Source organism: Barbus barbus, assembly GCF_936440315.1.
Source record: "Barbus barbus genome assembly, chromosome: 11".
Taxonomy (NCBI): domain Eukaryota; kingdom Metazoa; phylum Chordata; class Actinopteri; order Cypriniformes; family Cyprinidae; genus Barbus; species Barbus barbus.
Window position 1 is genome coordinate 23,679,993 of NC_136739.1, and position 22,080 is coordinate 23,702,072.

Here is a 22,080-nt window from a genome sequence, read left to right on the forward strand (position 1 = left end):
TTTGCACAGTAACCTTTCTACTTCAGCACCATCAATCCAGGGAAACTTTATTTTGTCACAAGAAAAAGAACGAATGCATAGACCTCCAGAACAATGAGAATAGCTAATCTCATCTTGAAACAACTGTGATGAGAGTTCATGAATGAAGGTCACACTCTGTTCCTCAGGTATGTGTTCTGGATTGACTGCTGTGAAAACCCTCACGTCGGTCGAGTTGGCATGGACGGCCAAGGCCAGAGCCTTATTGTGAACAAAGAAATCTACAGCCCCTCAGCTTTAACCATTGACTACACAAACAAGAGAATCTACTGGGCTGATGATAATCACATCTTTTTTGCCAACATGGATGGTTCTCAGAGGCACCGGGGTACAAAATGAGTCGTAATTTTGTTCTGTTTTTTTTTTTCATGTATTAGATTAGTGGACCATAACAAGGCCGCAATAAAGCCTTTCAACAGTATAATAATGCAAGGCCACAATCATCTGTGTGTATGTGTGGAATTTTGCAAAAAAAAAAAACAAGTATAACATTAAAGATCTGCCATTGTACTTACAGTACATTCTCAAAAGTTAGACTAGAGAACAGTAAATTTGAAAGTTGTTGGATAATGACTAAATCAATTATGAATGCAATAATGCAAGTTTAATGATGTTACATGGTATGATACTCTCTACCTCAGTTCCTCACGACCACATCCAGGGTGTGATGGGGCTCACGCTGTTTGAGGACTTCATTTATTGGACTGACGGGAAGTCCAAATCTCTCCGTCGAGCTCATAAGACCACCGGTGCTCATGCTGTGGAGCTCCTGAATTCATGGCAAGCCATTAAGTCTGTCATTGTATACCACCCACTGCGCCAGCCTGAAGGTAGAGATTGTTTCAAATAAATATTTTATTCATTTTACACTTGGTTTGTCCAAAAATTTTAATTATCTCGATATTTACTCATTCTTACACAGCTCTTGCCATTTATAGAGACTTAAATCTTGGATTGAAGGATTGATGTGCATGTGCTCCATACAACAATTTATAATAAAATTTAATGTATATAAATTTATAAAAAATGATTATATTATATGTTCTATGAACACTTTTGCAAGAGTTTTATGATGTGTTATTGTCCTTTTCAGGTCATATACAATATGGCAAGAGCTACATAAATATTATTTTAATATGACCTAATTACAAGCCATTTCTGTCCTCTTTTTCCAGTCCCTAAACACCAGTGTCAAGTGGCCAATGGAGGCTGTAGCCACTTGTGCTTACTCTCTCCTGGTGGAGGTCACAAGTGCGCCTGCCCAACTAACTTCTACTTGGCCGCCGATAACAAGACGTGCCTGTCCAACTGCACAGCCAGCCAGGTCTGTATGCCAAAATGATGATTCCATGTCATTAGTCGGAACTGCAATGATTGTTCCAGTTTGTGTTACCCATAACTGATTGACCTTTTCCGATGCGGTGGACTTGTTTTGCAGTTCCGCTGTGGAACGGATGAGTGCATCCCATTCTGGTGGAAATGCGATACAGTAGATGACTGCGGTGATGGGTCTGATGAGCCTGCAGATTGCCGTGAGTGCTTAACTTCCAATGTTACCCAGCCTACACTGCCTGCACTGTTGTTTTTGTTTGGAACAGTTTATAATATTCATGCGGTGTCGTGACCAGGGGTTTTAAGAACAATTCAAAAAGTGCATGGGGCACATTATAAATCTCATCAGCCTCTCTTTATAAGTATGACTCTGTTTTATAAGCCTAGTTGCTACAGTTACATGCATATGAGAACGGTTTTAAAGTGAATCTTTCAAGAAACGTCAGCAGTATCATGTTTTTATCATACAGGTTTAATAGGAAGGCCTTGTCACAACTCTGATTATAAAAATTCTGTTTTTTGCCAGACAACTTTGCTTTTCTTTTGTTGTTCATGGTAGATGGCTCTCTGTAAGCTGCTCTGCACTCTAACTTGGGTCATGAATATTAATTGCATTATGTGATGTTCTGATTTGCTGAAAGGCAAGACTAGAAGATGAGCACAAACCATGTTGGATTACAGTTTATTGTTTGCGTGTTCGTTCAAAACAACTGCTTGGCAGAAGCTTCTTTTGGTCTTAAAGTCAGCATGAAATGGAAATTCATTTTTTAAAATGCTTTTTATTGATTTTATTGTGAACAAGTCATCCATGCATATATATTAATTTATTTACTCACTTTTTTGTTTTTTACGTTTACATTTTGACTTTGAAGTCAGAATGCCATATGTCAATGTTTTGGTGAAATAACAGATTTCACTAGTGATATACAGTACTTCTCCAATCATTTTGTCCACATAAACCCTGCCTCTTTGCCAATTGACTGCAAACTAATTTGGATTTGATGCATATTTTTTCCAAGGAAAAAATTCAACTGTTTATTGATTACAAACTCCTCTAAAACTGCGAGCTTGTAGAATGTGCAAAGCGCCACATATTTACTTTGAATGTGAGGCACTTACATTTATTTAATTAAATCACAGACTTGAAGTTTTGGTAATCACATTACGCTTTATCGTTACGTCTGTTTTTCCATCCACAAATGTAAGGACTCTTAAAATGATAATTTAAGATATTTAAGAACTTTTATGACTTAAATTTCACAAAACTGAATTTTTCCCATAGGGACTTTTTTATTCACTAATTTGCTCCTAAATACATCTTACAGTTTGCATGGTAACACTTTAGGGACCAGTTCTCACTATTAACTAGTTGATTATTACCATGCCTATTATTAACATATTGGCTGTTTATTAGTACCATATTCTACATCCCTAATCATACCAAATACCTAAACCTAACAATTACCTTACTAACTATTAATAAGCAGCAAATTAGGAGTCTATTGAGGCAAAGGTGTTAGTAGTGAGAATTGGTCCTTAAAATAAAGTGTGACAGTTTGCACACATCTATTTACTAATCGCAAATGAAGCAGTTGCACTGTCATCCAATGAACAACCGATGGACAAAACCTTGAACTTTTTTTTCAATAATCTGTTTCACCTAGATATGCATCACAGTATGGAAAAAAAAAATTGTTGGTTCTTCGATTACATTGCAGCTTTAAAGTAATGACTTTTTACATTTTACACAGCCAACGACAGTATCACAATGCAGCGTAGCAAAACAAAATGCAGTGGTTACATTCCAAACAAGTAGAGAAGGGCAAATTTAGTCATTTCTAAAACTGCCATTCCCACCAGTTAAAATAGGCCCTGATATTATCACATGCCAGTGCTGTTACAAACAGTATGAAGATGAACTAGTTCACAGCTTCACGGTAGACTTACCTTTAAGTCGTGCAAAAGGAGGAACCTTCGCTCTTTCATTTTTGTTTCCCAGTGAGCTTGTTTTTAGATTAACTTTGTGGCTTGGTGATTCACTTGAGCAGTACAAACAGAAAATGACAGGCTGCCAATAGCTGCTGTTAAAAGGTGGAACCTCTGTTGTTCGCTAAAGGGCAGGGGGCATTAAATATCGTAGAAGTGCTTTTAGAGAAATAATGGAACGTGGGTTGACTCGCCCATTTCAGGCAACCTCACACAGCTCAGGTTTAAAAACACACACCTATGTGCAAATTGCTTTGAATCCTCCGGAGTTCACTGTTAATCATCATTTTTGCAGCGGAATTTAAATGCCAGCCTGGGCGTTTTCAGTGTGGCACTGGCCTTTGTGCCTTACCTCCCTTCATCTGCGATGGAGAGAATGACTGCGGGGACAACTCCGATGAGGCCAACTGTGGTGAGCAGAATAATACATATGAAAGCTGTTCTTAAATGCCATGTTCTTATCGACAGATCCATTGCTTTTTCTCTCTGTGCAAGGCTATCGGGACTCCCTTGTAGAATTCAGTTCCTGTGAAACATGTGGCGAGCACAAGCGAGAAAACTCTGCCTGGAATTTTCATCAGCAACAAATCTTCTTTAGCACAGCTGTCTCTGAATGTTCAATTATACAGACTCTTGCTGCTATCAAACGATCAATATGCACTTTAGAAGTATTAGAAAAGAGTACAGGGTGTTTTGTCATTTAACGATCGTAATTGGGATGTACTGGACCAACACCGATGTAAGATTCGAGACGTTTAGTGCTTTTAACACAAATAATATTGTTTCTGCAAATCATCACTTCTTGCATCCCGTCTCTTCTGAAGCAACCAAATTCAGTTGGAATATGGATGATCGTGCTGCATTGATCCAGCTTGATGGTGTATCTAACGGTACTTTCTCACTGTAATGTCTCCCCCCATTTGCAGATACATACATCTGTCTGTCAGGCCAGTTCAAGTGCACCCGAAAGCAGAAGTGTATACCATTAAATCTTCGATGCAATGGACAGGACGACTGCGGGGATGGCGAAGACGAGACAGACTGCCGTAAGCTACGCCATGACACTTTCTGCTCCCTTCATTAACCCCTGACAATAATGGGACTCATTCTCGTAAACTAAAGGGTGTTGTGACAGAAGTGTTCGAACTCTGCCAAATTTGGCTTTTCCCTTGTGAATTTAATGATTCAGACTGACAGATCTCAAATGTGGCTTTTATCCCACCAAACGAGTTGGCTGGTTTGGAAGCTAAACGACTAGCCAAGTGCTTATTAGGTATTCTGAGAGAAAATGCCCTTTCCTGGGAAAGGTAGCAATACTTGTCAGTGAGAAATAAAATCACCTGGAGTAGAAATGTTTATAAGCTTTGTTTCAAACTCACACTAAATGTTACCGCACAGTGTGTTACAGACAAATGTTGTCATGTTTGTTTTTTCTTTTCTTTTTTTCTGATTCATCATGGACATTTTCACCACATCTCATTTGGAAATGACTGTGGTGGAAATAAAGATTTTTTTTATTTATTTTTTTAAATGGCAGACATTTTGTCTCGCTAAGCTTCATTTTATTTTATGAATCCAAAATAAACATTTAAATATGTTATTACAATAATGAATTGAGCATAATTTCATGCAGATTTAGAGACAATGAAAATCCTGTTCTAAAAAAAGCAACTAGATTTTTCTTTTACCTTCAGTTTTCACCTTTTTCATATTTCATCTCAAGTGTGCATAACTTCACTGTGGAACTTTTGCCAGCCTGATATCCAAAAACACAAATTTGAGATTGTGGAAAACTTGTTGGTCAAGGTCACTGTCACACTTGACCAGGAAGCAAGGAACGAAGGAGCGAGGAGTAATACAAAACAAGATTTTTAATAGTACACACGTAGGAGACACAGGAACACAAGGAATGACGTTTAAGAACCGACAAACACTAACTGAAAGGACTGGGGCTTATAAACACAGGGTAATTGGGGAAGACGACAAGACACACCTGGAGCAAATTAACACAATCAGACTGGGGAGAAACTGGGTCACAGTGAACACATGAGGAGCAAAAACACAAAACAGTCCAGGATCCTGACAGTCACAAATGAGGAAACTGAGGTCATTTGTGTAAAACTCAATTTAAGCCATAAATATTTTAATACAATAAACATTAAAATTGTTTACATGTTTTTTAGACTTTGTGAGGCTAATGTAATTTTTTTATGTATGAATATATTAATATTTTTGAGTGTTTCTAGTGAAGTTTGGGCCTGAGTCAATACATGAAGTAAATTTTAAAAGTAGCAAAGGTATATGATTTAGGCCAGGGGTAGGCAACGTCGGTCCTGGAGTGCCGCTGTCCTGTAGAGTTTAGCTCCAACCCTAATCAAACACACCTGAACAAGCTAATCAAGGTCTTTAGAATTACTAGGGCTGTACCCGAAATCGTCCCCTATACCCTCAAATAGTGCACTGTTTGAGGGGACATCTATTTTAAGTGGTGTTCGAAACCATAGTGGACGTTCTCGAGTGCACTCATTCAATCCCACAATGCACCGCAAAAACGAGTTTACAACCCATGTACACTCAACGGCTAGAGAATCCCCATAATGCACTGTGAGATTCGCGCGTCGAATGAATTCCCACGTCTCGCCAGAAGATGGCGCCTGCAGCTGAATCATCCATTTTAGAAGCGCTCGTCCACAGCGTAAAACAACACAAGTACAAATTAATTGTAATTTGACTATTAGGGTTTACATAATTTCCGTGACAGAGTTAAAGATAATTCCTTTAATCTTACTATTGGAGCTGCCCGTTTCAAATTATTATTAAACAGCAAGCAAACTATGCAAAAGCGGCAGTCTTTCCGGTGCACTCAGTGTCAGAATTCACTCACTCGTTTTCATTCACTCCTTCAGGTGAACTGTATGAGTGGACTAATGTAGGGAATAGTGAATGAGGGTATAGGGGCGATTTCGGATACAGCCTCGGGCTACAGGCAGGTGAGGTTTTTTCAGAGTTGGAGCTAAACTCTGCAGGAAATCGGCACTCCAGGACCAACGTTGCCTACCCCTGATTTAGGCATTTAAAAAAAGGGTTTTAATTTGAACTTCATACAACATACAGAAAAATAATTGAAATGTTTTAGTCATAGTAAAAAAAAAGAAACCTAAATATACTTGTAGCTGAAAAAAATGCCATATATCACTCCCCATTTGACCTTATGATCAGCCTTGACTAACATTTCTAGGTTGTCATTTCCTCCATTCTTGGACGATAATTGCAGAAGATCTTGTCATATTGTAAAGAAAGTGAAGATATATATATACTTCCTTTATTGAATCATATGTATGACCTTTACAAGTACCAAAAGTTTTGAATATTTTTTTTTTTCCTCAAACTCTTACAATAGCTTTTCACTGGCCTTATAAATAACCTGCTATTTTCTGTCTGCCTTAATGTTCCAGCTGAGAGCACATGTTCTCCAGACCAGTTCCAATGCAAGGCCACCATGCATTGCATCTCAAAGCTCTGGGTGTGCGACGAAGACCCAGACTGTGCTGACGGCTCTGACGAGGCCAATTGTGGTGAGTGAGCCCCAGTTATTATTCGCAAATCAGAGCCTCGGTCAGCCACACGCGCAGACCCGTCTGAAAGTCTGATTGGGGCTAATGTCAATTCTGTATGCTCCCAGAGTCTTCTCTCTCTCTGATGGAGTGAGGCCAGCTTTAATCATGAACCACTCGACTTTTATTAGCTGTGGCTTGTAACAATTCCCCTGGGCCTGTTTTGTTGCCTGAATGCCTGATTTAGTTTGACAGTGTCACATCAGTGGTGGCCTCACATATTGCATTCTTACTCGGGTATGTGTTCCAGGCATTTAAAGTGGCGATACACTGGCAAAACAATTTCTGAGGGTTCGCTAGGCATATTTTGCTTTGAGTATTTTTCTATATTCTATATTGAACAAACAAGCTGTGTACCTCATTTTATTAGTACCAATCATTTGATCTATAGTGAAAAATTTCAATATACAGTAGAGGTTCACCTAAATGTATCTATAAGCAGCTTCCTTCTAGGACAGAATCCTAATTGAATTGTAACCTCGTAAATGACAGATTTGGAACACTCTACTTAGGCAGCAACTCCAGGCTGCATACACGCAGGAGACTTCACTCACAGTTGATTTCAGCAGACTTTCCCTTTAGCATGTAGCTAAGCTAAATACGTGATGTTCTAATAAACGCAATATGATATGCAGAGTTTTTTCTTACTTTTAAAAAATACAGAAGTTCTGAAGTTTGGGGTTGGTAAGATTTGTTGACATTTTGAAATAAGTCTACATGTATTTGATCAAAAATAAAGTAAATACAGTAATATTATTATAATTTAAAATAACCTTTTTTTCTATTTTAATATGTTTTCACATGTAATTTATTCCTGTGATGGCAAGGCTGAGTTTTCAACAGCTAATACTCCAATCTTCAGTGATCCTTCAGAAATTATTATGTTATGCATTATTATATTATGTAGAAACATTTATACATTTTTCATGATTATTTGATAAATATAGAGTTCAAAATAACAGCATTTATATGAAATAGGTTTATTATTATTTTTTTAAACAAAGAAAGTCTTTATTGTCCCTTTTTAATCAAGATATCTTAATGACCCCAAACTTTCATAGTAATGTAGTCTTCAATATAAAATTCTCTATTTTATATAAAATTTCACCTCAGTACAATAAATTAATTGCAATTAATCTCATATTTTCTGACAAGTCTTGAAGGAAATGTCAGTATTATGAAATTTATTGAATGTGTTTATTCATTCATTTAGAATGTATTGAATTCAAGAAAAGTCTCTTCCATCTACGCTTGACCCTCTGTCACTAGAACTCTATTTTATCTACTTGTTTTCTTTTTATTTATTAAATAATAATAAATGACCCTCTAACACTAGGATTCTCTTTTCTTTTTCTATTATACTTGTTTTCTTTTTAATTATTATAATAATAATAAGTACTTGACCCTCACTAGCTCTATCTATTCTATCTCTTTTCTATCTAATTTTGTATTATTATTTTTATTATGAAAATCATTACACTATAAACATACAGTATGTACTGTACACTTTCAAAAGCCTAACAGTAAGTTTTATGAAAGGGTAAAGATAAAAGTGCCTTTTGGAACATGCCTTAAATAGGCTGTCTACTGTTTGTGAGCAGCTCACAAAGTTTTGGATCAGAGCCATAGTCTTTTGAACCTCATTAATGATTCATCAGAAGATTCCCTTGACAAAGAGGTCTAACTCTCAAATTTTAGACTTAAAGGTCTATTAAAGATCTATACTGCACGCTGATGTTGTTGCTGGGGGGGGGGCATGTAACCAAAAGTAACATTAACAATTTATCTGGGTTCTAACACCTCAGAAATTTCTTCGGTTATATAACATAAACACTACTTGTACTCTGGAAAAAGAATGAGCTCCTTCAGAAATGTTCATCGTAGACGATTGTGCCGAGGTGACAAAGTGTTTGATGTTACGTGTCAAGTGTTCAGGTTATTGAGGATGGAAGCTATCGGCAGCATAGTCAGGTATCTCATCTTATGGTGCGTTAGCCTCTTGAATGTGGGCATGTTTTGAACTTAGTGTCAGATCCGGGCCCAGAACCCGGAGGAAATGATGATTACGTGTCGAAATGCAGTAGCACTGCATTAATATTCATGCACTTTTGAAGCCATTTTCATCTGTGTGTTTGTTTGTGTCTGATGAAAAAGATGAAAAGACCTGTGGACCTCATGAATTTCGCTGTGAGAATAACAACTGCATCCCGGACCACTGGAGATGTGACAGCCAGAATGACTGTGGAGACAACTCCGATGAGGAGCATTGCAGTGAGTCGCTCTCATCTCTCTGAGCACAATAAAGCCTTTTCCACACTCGTGTTTGTACTAAATTGTTTTAACTGTCAAGAAACGTTGTGTGGGCTCTCCGGAGGCCAGTTTCGCAGACTATTTGAAGATTTATTTTTGTCTGTTTGTTTACCATTTGTCTGTTCACTTCTGATCTTGCCCACATTGCTAGAAAGAAAGATCAGCTATTTATGTGTGTTTTATGCCATGTCATTTTTTACTTGTATTCCAAACCCATATGTATGTTCTTTCCATACGACTGTTTGTAGTAATCATGGTCTGTCAAACTTCAAAAAAGACAAAAAAACAAGAACAGGAGGAAAAAAAAATCTAATCTATGTGATTTGACAGCCCATGGTAATTAGAAACTGGAGGAAATTTCCAATATGTAAATGCTCTTTAAAATATTTTTTTTATAAATATATATATATATAGATTTTTATTTAATTAAGTAAAATATTATGTAATTAGTTCATTATTTTAATATAAATGTTAGTATTTTATATATTAGTTTTAGATTATTTGTTGTTAATAGCTATTTATAAATATTAATACTATAATTTGCGTTTATCCTCATTATAGTATCATCATTGTAATATTATCATTGTTTGTTTTTTATACAAGTTAATACTATATAATACAATGACATTTTTGCAGATTAAAAAAAATAAATAAACATTTGGAAGATAAAAAAATGAAATAGCATTCAAATCCTGCAGATCTCCTCCAGTTTCCATTTGCAACATTATTAAGCAGCACAACCATTTTCAACATTGATAATAATAAGAAATTATTTTTTTTAGCACTAAATCAGCATATTAGAATGATTTCTGAAGAATCTTGTGACACTGAAGTAATAACTGGTGAAATTGTAATACTACATAATGTTGCTGTTATTACTGTATTTTGTCATCAAATAAATGCAGTCTTGGTGAGCATACGAGACTTCTTTCAGAAACTCCACATTTTTGAATAAAACTATATGCTGATTTTTTTTTCCGTGCTTTTAAAATGATTGGTAAAAAATACAAGCATATGGGTTTGAAATTACAGGAGTCTGAGTAAATAATGAGCATGTATAATGTTCAAAATGCCTTTGCTTTAATGGCCCTTTCTTGTACATTATGTTGTTAAATCAACAACCAATTTCAAACAGTTTATATTAACAGTTTTTCTAACCACCCAACTTGTTTTTCCAGCCATTACAGCCTGTGGACTCTCTTCAAGAACAGTCATTTTAGATGTTCTAATTGCTGATTAGTCTGCAAATAGCTCCTTTTAAGTTCTTGGCAAACTTTCAAGAACCTTGGTAACAGATGGTACAATGCCAGTTCATGCCCAAGTGTGAGGCCACTTTAGCAGTTTTGATTTGCTCTTGTTGCCTCACTGCTGTCCTCTGCGAAGGTTTACTTTAGTGTTTTCAATGCGGACAGCTTCACAGGGCACGGTCAGGGTAGCTGTGTCGCTTTAGCTGTCTTATTCTGCTCTCATCTCTTCAGAGCCGGTGACCTGTAATCATAAGGATTTTGCCTGCGCCAGTGGGGACTGTATCTCAGCACGCTTCCGTTGTGATGGTGACTATGACTGCGCTGATAATTCAGATGAGGTCAGTGAATGCTGGATGTCATTCGAGGACAGCACAGCAGTTGTCTTATATTCTCAGACATTCCCTTCGAACCGTTTATCTCAAAGCTGTTTAATCTTAGTTTTCATACAACATTAGTCCTCATACTCTTATGGCTTCATCAGCAAGTCATGAAGACATGAAGATTTTTTAAATGGGATTTACAAAACTCGAAATTCTGTCCTGACTGTTTACCAGAGTATTAAAGTGACAAGCCCAAAAATAATAAAAATGATACAAACTGAAGTTTGAGACGACACTGTAGTAAGTTTCCCCTTGCTTTGTGCATTTTCAGAAGGATTGCGAGACTCACTGTGCAGAGGATCAGTTTCAATGTCACAACAATCTCTGTATCTCTCGTAAATGGCTATGCGATGGCCAGGAAGACTGTAAGACAGGGGAAGATGAGAGAAATTGCTTCGGAACAGGTAATTTTATCAGATGTGGGGGTCTTTAGAGCTGAAGTGTATCATTTCTGCACCACTAACATTACACAACTTTCCAATTATTTCCCTAAACATTCCCCTTCAAACTCATAGTCCAGCTCCAAACTCACGCCATTGCACCAGTGCTTGAGATTCTCAAACATTATGTCATAGCTGGTGTCATAGCACTTTTTGTCTAATAAAACCTATAAAAGACTTACTTATGGTTGTCTCTGCACATTAACCTGGGATGGGAGACACTGGGAAAATAAACTTTTCAGCTTTAAATGTTGTATGATTACATTGTCTGATAAGTTCAAATGCTGTAGCTCACTTTTTGTTTTTCAGAAAGTTTGTGCATAATAAACACAAGCGCCTTAGTCAGCTCTCTAGTGTGTTTACTTAGTTAAAGTTTAATTTAACCTAAGAACTTAGGTTCGATGCCTTAATATTTTATGTGCATTTTGCTTTTTGAACGAACACGTGTCACATTCCAATTCTGAAATCTTTTTTTTTGCACATTAATCAGATTATCTGAATTTAGTAAAACAATTTTTTAACATTTTATAATAGTATTTCTATTTTAAATACAAGTGTACTATTTTTTTGCTACAAAATCTGGTACCTTTTACCCCACAGCTACAGGTTTAGAAAAATGTTATAATTCATTACCTTACCTGACCTTACATTTAGCTACGTAATTTATATGTTTAATACATCGAGAATTCATTATCATGGTTGATACATATATTTAGACCAGGATAAAACATTTTTCCCTGCTATCCCGATAGACGTGCAAAAAAGAAAAACTGATTTTTAGCATCAATGACATAAAAACAACTTTATATAGGTCAAATGCTAAAAGTATGCATGGTATATTAGATGAAGTAGGTGACACAATTTACCTACTTAATCTGTATGTATTTGTATGTGATGTTGGATTTTTACCCGTCATCTGTTTTGCAGTGCTTCCTTCCTGCTCTCTAAATGAGTATGTGTGCGCAAGCGGAGGTTGTGTGTCTGCCAGCCTGAGGTGTGATGGACATGACAACTGTCTGGACAGTTCTGATGAGGTCAGTCCTCTAGCAAGACCCTCTCACCTTACATCAAGCTCTCCTCTCTCAGAAACTGTGCACAAGTGCAGTCATGAAACAAAAACAAAGACATGTACAAGTAGATATATTGGAAAAAGATTTAAGAGAGATACAAACAGCCACTATAAATCCTCTCTGGAAAAAAACAGATCAAAGCATTTAAAAGGAGACAAACTGGTCAGTCAATTCAAGATGAAAATCAACATGAAAATCATTAAAAACCCATTCTACTTCCATAATCTGAAATATTACTGAGTGAAACAAAATAAGAGGGGTTCAGCTAAAAGGAAAGTAGATCAGCAGCAGAGCAAATTATTATGTTTCACTCAAGAATTTTGATGATGAATTGTGCACAATAATACCAGTTACATGGATTAAGAAAGCAAATTATAATTTCAAATGTTTCCTACTTACCAGTTTTAACTATGTTGACAGTGATGGTCTCACAAACTGACCTTAGCCCCATCAGCTAATTAATCAGCTAAACTAGCTACGACTGAAACTATTTTCAGATGGATTTTTCAGCAGTGTAGAGCAGATTGATCATTTAATTGTTACAGCCTTGATGTGACAGTCCACACTGGAATTATTAATGACTTTAATCAGATACAGTAATCAAAAGATGCAAAACTGAAGACATACATAGATCACTAGTACAAGAGATCATATGTGCATTCAGAAGCTCGTATTTGATGATATGTGCATCACACAAGCAATAATATGATGGCATATTGTTTTTAATTAACTGTGAGATAAACATGCATGTATTGGAAACATTAAATTTTTTGAACATCTTGTATATTGGACTCATGTTTGACTCCATGGAAACAGAGATGTTCTTTACTTCACCAGTGCAGCGAAGTCTTCCTCTTGAAAGTATTTTGGGCTTTCGTTGTTGTTTTCACACCAGATGGACTGTGTCAAAGAGTGCAGAGAAGATGAGTTTCTGTGCAAAAACCATGCTCACTGCATCCCTAAACGATGGCGCTGCGATGACATGTTCGATTGTGTGGATCACAGCGATGAAGAGAACTGTGGTCATGGTATGAAGACTTCACCATAAATCAGCAACAGTACTTAAAAAATTTAAGAATCTTTTATGTTGATACATGACATTGATACTATATTAGTGAATTAATATATCTTTTCTTAGGCAGTTTTCATAGTTTTGACTAATGTATGTGTTCGCTCAGGTTGTCATAACCCTGTTTAATTCAGCAAAATATCCATGTGTTGCAGTTTAACACCAGTTTGATGTTGTTTATTCAGATGCTTTCTTCTGTCGCCCCGATGAGTTCATCTGCAACAACACCCTGTGTAAGCTGCACGTGTGGGTGTGCGATGGTGAGGACGACTGTGGAGACAACTCTGATGAAGTCTCCGAGATGTGCGGTAGGATTTTTTTCTCTCCCAGTGGAATTGCTTGACCTATGGTGGCGCTTCTTGCTTGCGAAACTGATTCAGAATTGAAAGTCTTGTGTTGCTGGGCAAAACTCTTTAATTTAAGTTTTCTGATGTTAAACTTTGTTTGTATGTAAGGGTCACTGACTGAATTACAAATGAAATACATCACTTATTCTAGTGGTTTCAGCTTCCAACATAAGGGTAATTGTCAAAATAGTGCTAAAATATTTATATTTTAGAATGATTTCCAAAGGAGTATGTGACACTGAAGACTGGAGTAATGATGCTGAAAATTCAGCTTTGAATAACAGGAATAAATTAGATTTTAAAATATATTCACACAGAAAATGGTTATTTCAAATTGTAATGATATTTTACAATATTATTGTTTTTACTTTTTTTATGGACGAAAACATCAAAATAGGCACACCACAGCTCCAGGGATATAGAAGTATTTAATTCTGTTCTCACCACAGGTGACGTTTTGAGCTTAAACGCTCTTCATCAGACAATGAACATACATGACAACGCCCTTATATATACACACAACACTAAATCACATGATTGCCCACATGACCACAAAAAAAAAATAGGACAATCAACAAATCATATAAGAAAAGGGCAAAAATCAAATCACATAAAACAGCAATCAATTACAAACACCAAATACATTTCACTAAATACCTGGCTGCAAAACATTCAAAATTAAACCAAAGAAAAATGAAAAAAATACATCCAAGACAAAACATTGAAAACATAATATAACATGTGGTCAATCTTACCATCGAAATCTTTATAATAATTAAAGAAAAGGGCGAATATCAAAATCTTCATTGAGACCATTAGGAGATAAAGCATTCAAAGTATATATCCAATATGCTTCACGTTTTAAGAGTAGATTGTTAATATCACCCCCTCTTCGAGGTAATTTAACTGCTTCGATGCCAATATATTGTCGAAACCGAATGTTTAAATTTGGAAAAATTGTGCTAATGGACTTCTAGGGTCATAGTGCCTAATTGCACATCTATGTTCAGCAATACGAGTTTTGAGTTGTCTACTTGTTTTCCCCACGTAGCCCAGCCCAGCAACATATAAATAACGTTGGTTGTTTTACAAGAAATCGTTCCTCGAATCTTAAAAGTTTTACCAGAAGAGGGATGATTAAAGGTTTGCGTTTGTTTAAGCCGGACTGGTCTTACGGTGACGGTGAGGAATTCCCCTCCAAGGAACCAACATCTGAGGGCTCTTCCTTCTACTGGCACTTCGCAGCCTGTGGAGCTGCCGAGGGAACAGGCTGGACCCTCTCTTGGGGTACCAGTTGTATCCTTTGGTGCTCCCCCCGATGATTGGATGTCGATCGCTGCATCAGAGGGTGAGTCAGACCTTTCTGGAGGTGATGATTCGGCACCGCTACCACTTTCTGGGTGGCCCGGCGATGCCAGATTCGTATCCAGAAATGGTGGCCATGCTTGCCCGGGCCGCCGAGAGTGTCGGGCTCGAGTGGAAACCTCCACCACGTCCCAAACCCTCGAGGTTGGACGATTGGTTTCTTGGGGTGGCTCGCGCTGGTTCTCAGGGCCCCACCCCAGTACCTTTCTTCCCAGAAGTGCATGATGAGCTCACTGGATCACGGACGGCACCTTTCACTGCCTGAATCCGATCCGGTGGCTCGTCCTCCCTCACCACCCTCGACGGTGGGGCAGCGCGGGGGTATACGGGGATCCCACCGGTTGAGCGGTCGGTTGCGATGCAATTGTGTCCAAATACCGCTGCCACCTGGCGTGGAAATCCGTCGCTCCCCTCCCGGGTCTGTAGGTACTTGTCGGCCCTGACCGGCAGTGCTTATACGGCCTGTGGTGAAGCTGCTTCCGCCCTACACGCTATGGCGTTGTTGCAGGTTCATCAGGCCAAGGCACTGAAGGACGTGCACGAGGGTGGGCATGACCCGGAAGTTCTCAGAGAGCTTCGTAACGCTACTGACCTCGCGCTACGAGCGACGAAGGTCACTGCGTGGTCTCTGGGCCGTGCGATGTCCACTATGGTGGTCCAGGAACGCCACCTCTGGCTGTGCCTGGCCGACACGAGGGAGTCGGACAAGATGCGGTTCTTGAATGCCCCTGTGTCCCAGACCGACCTTTTCGGCGACGCAATGGAGAACTTTGCCCAGCAGTTCTCCGCTGCACAGAAGCAGACTGAGGCCATCAGGCACATCCTGCCCTGGTGTGCAGCTGCTGCCTCCACCCGGCCGCCGGCGGCAGCGCCTCAGTCTACTCGTCGCTGAGGGCGGCCCCCTGCCACCACCCCCGCTCCCGCGCAGCAGCCTCCAGCAAAGCAGCGCTGTGGAGCCGGTCGCAGGGCAGCCGCCCCACCTCTCCAAGCAGAGGATGGCCCACTGGATAGTGGACGCAATCACCCTGGCTTATCAGGCACAGGGTGTGCCCTGCCTGTTCAGGTTGAGAGCCCACTCTACTAGAAGTGTTGCATCTTTCTGGGTGTTGGCTTGTGGCGCCTCGCTGGTAGATATTTGTAGAGTTGCGGGCTGGGCGACCCCTAACACCTTCACTAGGTTCTATAGCCTTCGTGTGGAACCGGTTTCCTCCTGTGTTCTCACCTCAAACGGGTAGAAGCACTGAGAGGCTCCGGTTTCGGGTCGGCTTGCTAAAACTGCTCCAGAGAGTCCGTACTGTATACCCTGTCGAGCTCCTCCATTCCCTTGGCAGTCAGACGTGGTGGATCGTCTGATGCCAGGCCCTCACTCCGTGAGAACCGGTAGAGGGCTGGGTTCCATATGTGAGACCTAATTGGATCCCATATGTGTGAAGTCCACGGTATAGCCTTAGAGCACGTGTTTCCCCGGCAGATGTTCTGCCATTGTCCAAAAGGCTACAATCTCCTCTAATCTTCCATATGCACCTAAACGGTTCATATGCGTAAGTGCTTCTGAACCTCCTTCGGGAAGGGTGGGTTTCCTCAGCTTCCGGTTCCAAGTGGAATGGGTTCATTTTCCCAGTGTTATCCAGTCTTACTGAGTGGGTAGTGCCATAGCAACAGTAATTGGCCTTCTGTGCTAAGCCCTGACCTGCGCCAAAAAATAGGGGTGCAGGAGGATTCCACAGGACACTGGAAGGGGCAGTATCCGTGGCCCTTTGGTAGGGATCCCAATTCGTTGGTCACCGACATGACTCGGAGTGACCGACTGATAGGGAACGTCTCGGTTACGTATGTAACCCTCGTTTCCTGAAGGAGGGAACGGAGACATCACGTCCCGTCGCCACGGCTGCTGTACCACCGCTGAGCGACCGGGTCACCGGCTCAGCTCCTCAGCGAAAACCTGAATATGCGCTGCACCTGCTACCTACTTATACTCACGCTGTGATCAGCAGCAGCTGGATGCAATAATCGCATGCCAATGTGCATTGGCTCGTTTAGATACACTCGTAGTGGATTGGTCTCTCTAAGCGAGATCCCAATTTGTCAGTCACCGACGTGATGTCTCCGTTCCCTCCTTCAGGGAACGAGGGTTACATACGTAACCGAGACGTTATATTGAGTCACATTTATTAAAAAAAATACTGATAAAAGCAAATATACCCCCACTTTATTGGTATTTAAATAGTATATGTTTATGTTGAACTTTATTCTTGAACAGATGGCCAGTATCAATAACAGTAACAGATATTAAGCAGTATATAAAAAGTGTTTCTGTTGCTCATGAAAATATTTCTGAAACGTCTGTGCATTTGACAAATATTGCATGTTATTCACTTCATCTATGATAAGAGTATCCAAACACCGCGAGAGCATCACTACCGGGAGCAGAAAGAGTCCGACTTCACGTCTCCGCTTTCAATTCCGCCCCGACTGCAAGCGGCTACTCTCGGCGATAGGTCTGTGCGGCGCTGCATGAAGTTGAACATACCTATTGTCTGATGAAAAGCGTTTAAGCTCAAAACGTCACCTGTGGTGAGAACATAATTAAATACTTCTATATCTCTGGAGCTGTGGTGTGCCTACTTTGATGTTTTCGTCCCTATTCCTGTGTGGTGGAGCACCCACATTGAGCCATTTTGGCCTAATTGATATGCACTCTTGGACTGTTTTTTGTTTTACTTTTTTTTATCAAATAAATGTAAAGTAGGTGAGAGACTTCATTACAAACATTTAAAAATCATGTTTCCAAACTTTTGACTATATACATATATATATATATATATATATATATATATATATATATATATATATATATATATATATATATATAAAGCAGTCAATTGCATTACAAAGAAGAAAAATCTGCACATACTGTATACTGTAACCTTTGGTTTTCATTTCTATAGCCAAACTACCTTGTCCTCCAGCAAGGCCGCATCGCTGCAGAAATGACAGAGTGTGTCTACGGCTTGATCAAATCTGTAACAATGTGGATAACTGTGGGGATAACTCAGATGAAGATGAATGTGGTAGGCTCATTCACAAGTCTCTGATGATACCTTTATCCTCACCAACACAATGGGAAATCCATCTTTTGTGCCATACGTTTATTTTAATTGACAAATAAAGGATCTAGTCTAGATTTTAGTGATTTTATTGTTTTGCTAGCAGTTCCTGAGGTCGTTCAGATATGTAGTGCCCATTAATCACTCACATGATTACAGTAAATTTGATTGAAGACTCTTTGGGTGGTGATGAATAAGATGCCAGCTAAAGTTCGGATTGAAATGGATATGTTTTTTTTTTTTCTTTCCTATGGGGCCCAAATCAGAGGCTGTTTCAGCTAGGCCCAAGCCCTGTGGGAAGGCAGAGTTTACCTGTAGTAATCGTAAATGTATACCCGCACAACTGCAGTGCGACCTGTTTGATGACTGTGGAGATGGAGGATCAGATGAACAGGACTGCAAGGCTTGTATGTGGTCTAAATTGCATGCAATACCAAATCTCTTAGAATAATCTGTCGCAAAACAAGCAATATTGTCAGATTAAAGGCATTCTTGGTGGTTTACATGGAAATGCGTAGTACGTCTGGAATTGTTATAACAAAATCATTCAGGCTTATCTTCCACATGAGTTTTTTCTTAGACGCATTTTATTTGTTGGCTATGACCAAGCATCAAAAGACAAAAAAAATTCCCATCATGCACTCTGACAGTTGGGTGCAAGTATAAAGTATGTCACTTCAAAGCTCTCTCTCTCTCTCTCTCTCTCTCTCTCTCTCATTCCAGCGTCAAATGGAGACATATGTGGAAAGAGGATGAATCCATGTGGGGAGGATGCAGTGTGCAATCATACAAACACAAATGCAATTTGCCACTGCAAACCTGGCTTTCAGAGAAATCTCAGAAGCAGAAAGTGTGAAGGTACTGTCAGACTATCTTCCCTGATTCTGTTAGCGTTCAGAAAAATGATTCACTGCTTTATCTGAGGGAGGAATGTGGATTTAGACTTTCAATTTAAAGGTGAAATGTGCCATTTTTGTCATACCTGTGGCACCAAAAAGAGCTGCAGTCTTTGTCTTTGTGCAGAACAACATTAGCTCAACAAGGTTTAGAAATTAAGCTCCTGAAACTGCTTAACCTACTGAAAATGTTTTGCATGTAAAAGAACATTTCAAAGGATTGTGCGCTCACATAGTGTTTTTTCTGGGAATGAAGATCACTGAGATGCAGTGAGCAGACCACATCAGACGTTTTATTTTCAAGCACTCAGCATGTGAAAGAAAAAAAAAGCCACATAGTGAGCATCACACAGTTTCCAGAAAACGCTATTCCTCGAAATCTGACTTTTATTCTTCTCTTTTTTTGCAGAAATCAATGAGTGTCTTAATTTTGGCACTTGCTCTCACTATTGCACAAACACGAAAGGATCATACAAATGTACATGTGACAAAAACTATAAGGATATGAATGGTAGCATGGGGTGCATAGCAAAAGGTAAGGATCTATATTTTCTATTGACTTGACCTTTAGCTTCACTGTGTGATTTTATTTTAGAATATGAATGACTTAGTAGATCTTTTCATACATTACCTCAACACACAGGGCCTAAATATACATTTTAAGCCATTTCAAACATAAGTAGTAATTATTATTTATATTTCTGAATGTTTTAAGAACTATACAGTACATTGTCTTCTAAAGTATTAACTTTGAATTAAAGATTACTGATTGATTAGAATGCATATTGCTGTTCTAGAATGATTTATCTGCATCTGTAATTGTCAAACTGTTGTCTTAAACTCTAAATGGAATTTAGCCACTTTTCATTTTTTTTGCATATTAATAACTCAACGGGCAGGACCAGAAGATCGAGTGCTCTACATAGCTAATGACACTGAAATCCGAAGTTTTGTGTATCCATTTAACCAGAGCCATGGACACAAAGTACATGCTCGCATCGAGGAAAATGCCCGCATCATTGGGATGGATGCTCTGTATCACCAACAAAAGTTTATCTGGGCTACTCAGTTTAATCCCGGTGGACTTTTTTACAAAGATATCCTAAACAGGAGTCAAACTAAAACAAATGTTGGCATCATAGTAAGTATTGTGGGTCTTGTGTGGAGTCTATCATCATATTTTCTCAGGAATATTCAGGATTTTTTTTGTTCCCTTCAAAGCTATTCATTTAATCTTCCTCCTAATTAATTTGTTAATTCTGTGCTGTATATAGTACATTTAATGGCAGCAGAATACTGAAAACATTCAATACGTTTAATGTTGGTGTATGTACACATTAATTTAAATTAGTCAATACTAACTCCATAATTGATGTATTTTACTTCTATTTTATGAACAAAGACATTTCAGACAAGAAGTATATTATATGTTGATCTTTGTTTGTTTTTATAAAATATTTAACAAAATAATATTTTTCTCCAAACTTTTAACTCCATTTTATCCCTAAATCCAAGAACGGTCTCTGAAGTTTTGACCACACTTTTTATGAATAATATTCTCCTAAACATGTTAAAATGCAATCTTAAATATTCTGTGATGTCTTGGCCCACATGGGAATCACCTTGATATCTGGGTGACTTTTGCAGTGTCCAGACTTTCGCAGACCCAGAGATGTATCAGCTGACTGGGTGACTGGAAATATCTACTGGACAGACCACTCTAGGATGCACTGGTTCAGTTATTACACAGCTCACTGGACCAAGCTTAGATACTCCATTAACGTGGGGCAACTCAAGGGACCCAACTGCACCCGTCTGATAACTGACATTGCAGGAGAGCCTTACGCCATTACTGTCAATCCAGTCAAAGGGTAGGAGCATGTTTCAATTACTATTTGGGTTATTTTTATATTCACATAGTGGGTTTCAAAAGTCTAAATGTACATTGAAAATATGAAATTGAAAATCTAATTTAATGTAAAAAAAGATATATAGGATTCTGAATTTCTGAAATAATTTTTATATACAGTACACAAAATGTGCATTCTAAATGGCCACATCTGTATGTATTTATCAAGTAAAGATTTAACCTGTTTCAGGATGATGTATTGGTCAGTGATAGGCGACCACTCACACATAGAGGAGAGTGCGATGGATGGCTCCATGCGTAGAGTGCTATTGGACAAGAACCTTAGGAGGCCCACAGGTATGTTTTTATGTTTTTCAGTGTGATGGGCATGAGCTCTTTCCTTTGAGTCCTCAGCTGTTTTTCTGTGAGTGTGATAAATGAGAGGTTGTTGTTTTGGTTCTTTCTAAAGGGATGAGGTCAAGGTCTGAATGCATTTATGTAGAAGCTTGTTGGTCTCATATCCTGTTTCGATATATCACAGCACTTTTCTCATTTCCGAGTTTGAGGAAATGTTTTAGATGCAATGCCTTTAGGTAAACCTGCAGGCGTGTTCCTCAGGGAAACACTAAGTACCACTACATTTAACCATGGCCTCCTTTATAGGGGCCAATATTACGCCTCCAGAGCAGCTTTAGGAATCCATCATCTCTAGAAAAGGAACAAAAAAGCAACATCCGAGTCTTTAATCAAGAGAAGAAATTTAATGAGTCAAGCAACGCTAACTCAGAGAAATATGGGACAAACTTTTGCTGAGTTTATTTCAGGAAGAGCAAAAGGACACAGATCTGAAGCTTTTGTGCTGAATATGTCCACATTGAAGCAAGGGTTCCTTAAAGGTTATTTAATTATATAAAAAGTTCAATTTAGCACCACACTGATCTAAACACAAAGGTTCTGTTTATACCAGTTTGATGCTATTTAAAAACATTTTCCAGTCCTACTACAGTCTCACATGACCTAGATGAATGA

The 22,080-nt window shown here is 38.7% G+C and overlaps 1 protein-coding gene across 1 annotated transcript in view; it reads left to right on the top strand.

Annotated features, from left to right (window-relative positions):
* LOC306876901 (low-density lipoprotein receptor-related protein 1B-like) overlaps positions 1-22,080 on the top strand; it is a gene marked incomplete at its 5' end in the record, with an annotated part of 297,950 nt that overhangs the window by 261,662 nt on the left and 14,208 nt on the right. The window contains 20 exons of the mRNA XM_079428350.1: positions 168-367; positions 681-869; positions 1,215-1,363; positions 1,478-1,571; positions 3,653-3,769; positions 4,284-4,403; positions 6,813-6,932; positions 9,126-9,242; positions 10,760-10,866; positions 11,180-11,312; positions 12,276-12,382; positions 13,314-13,446; positions 13,673-13,795; positions 18,148-18,270; positions 18,573-18,713; positions 19,030-19,164; positions 19,612-19,737; positions 20,102-20,343; positions 20,850-21,073; positions 21,302-21,408. Coding sequence (XP_079284476.1) covers positions 168-367; positions 681-869; positions 1,215-1,363; positions 1,478-1,571; positions 3,653-3,769; positions 4,284-4,403; positions 6,813-6,932; positions 9,126-9,242; positions 10,760-10,866; positions 11,180-11,312; positions 12,276-12,382; positions 13,314-13,446; positions 13,673-13,795; positions 18,148-18,270; positions 18,573-18,713; positions 19,030-19,164; positions 19,612-19,737; positions 20,102-20,343; positions 20,850-21,073; positions 21,302-21,408 — 2,807 coding nt within the window. The remainder of the gene's footprint in view (positions 1-167; positions 368-680; positions 870-1,214; positions 1,364-1,477; positions 1,572-3,652; positions 3,770-4,283; positions 4,404-6,812; positions 6,933-9,125; positions 9,243-10,759; positions 10,867-11,179; positions 11,313-12,275; positions 12,383-13,313; positions 13,447-13,672; positions 13,796-18,147; positions 18,271-18,572; positions 18,714-19,029; positions 19,165-19,611; positions 19,738-20,101; positions 20,344-20,849; positions 21,074-21,301; positions 21,409-22,080) is intronic.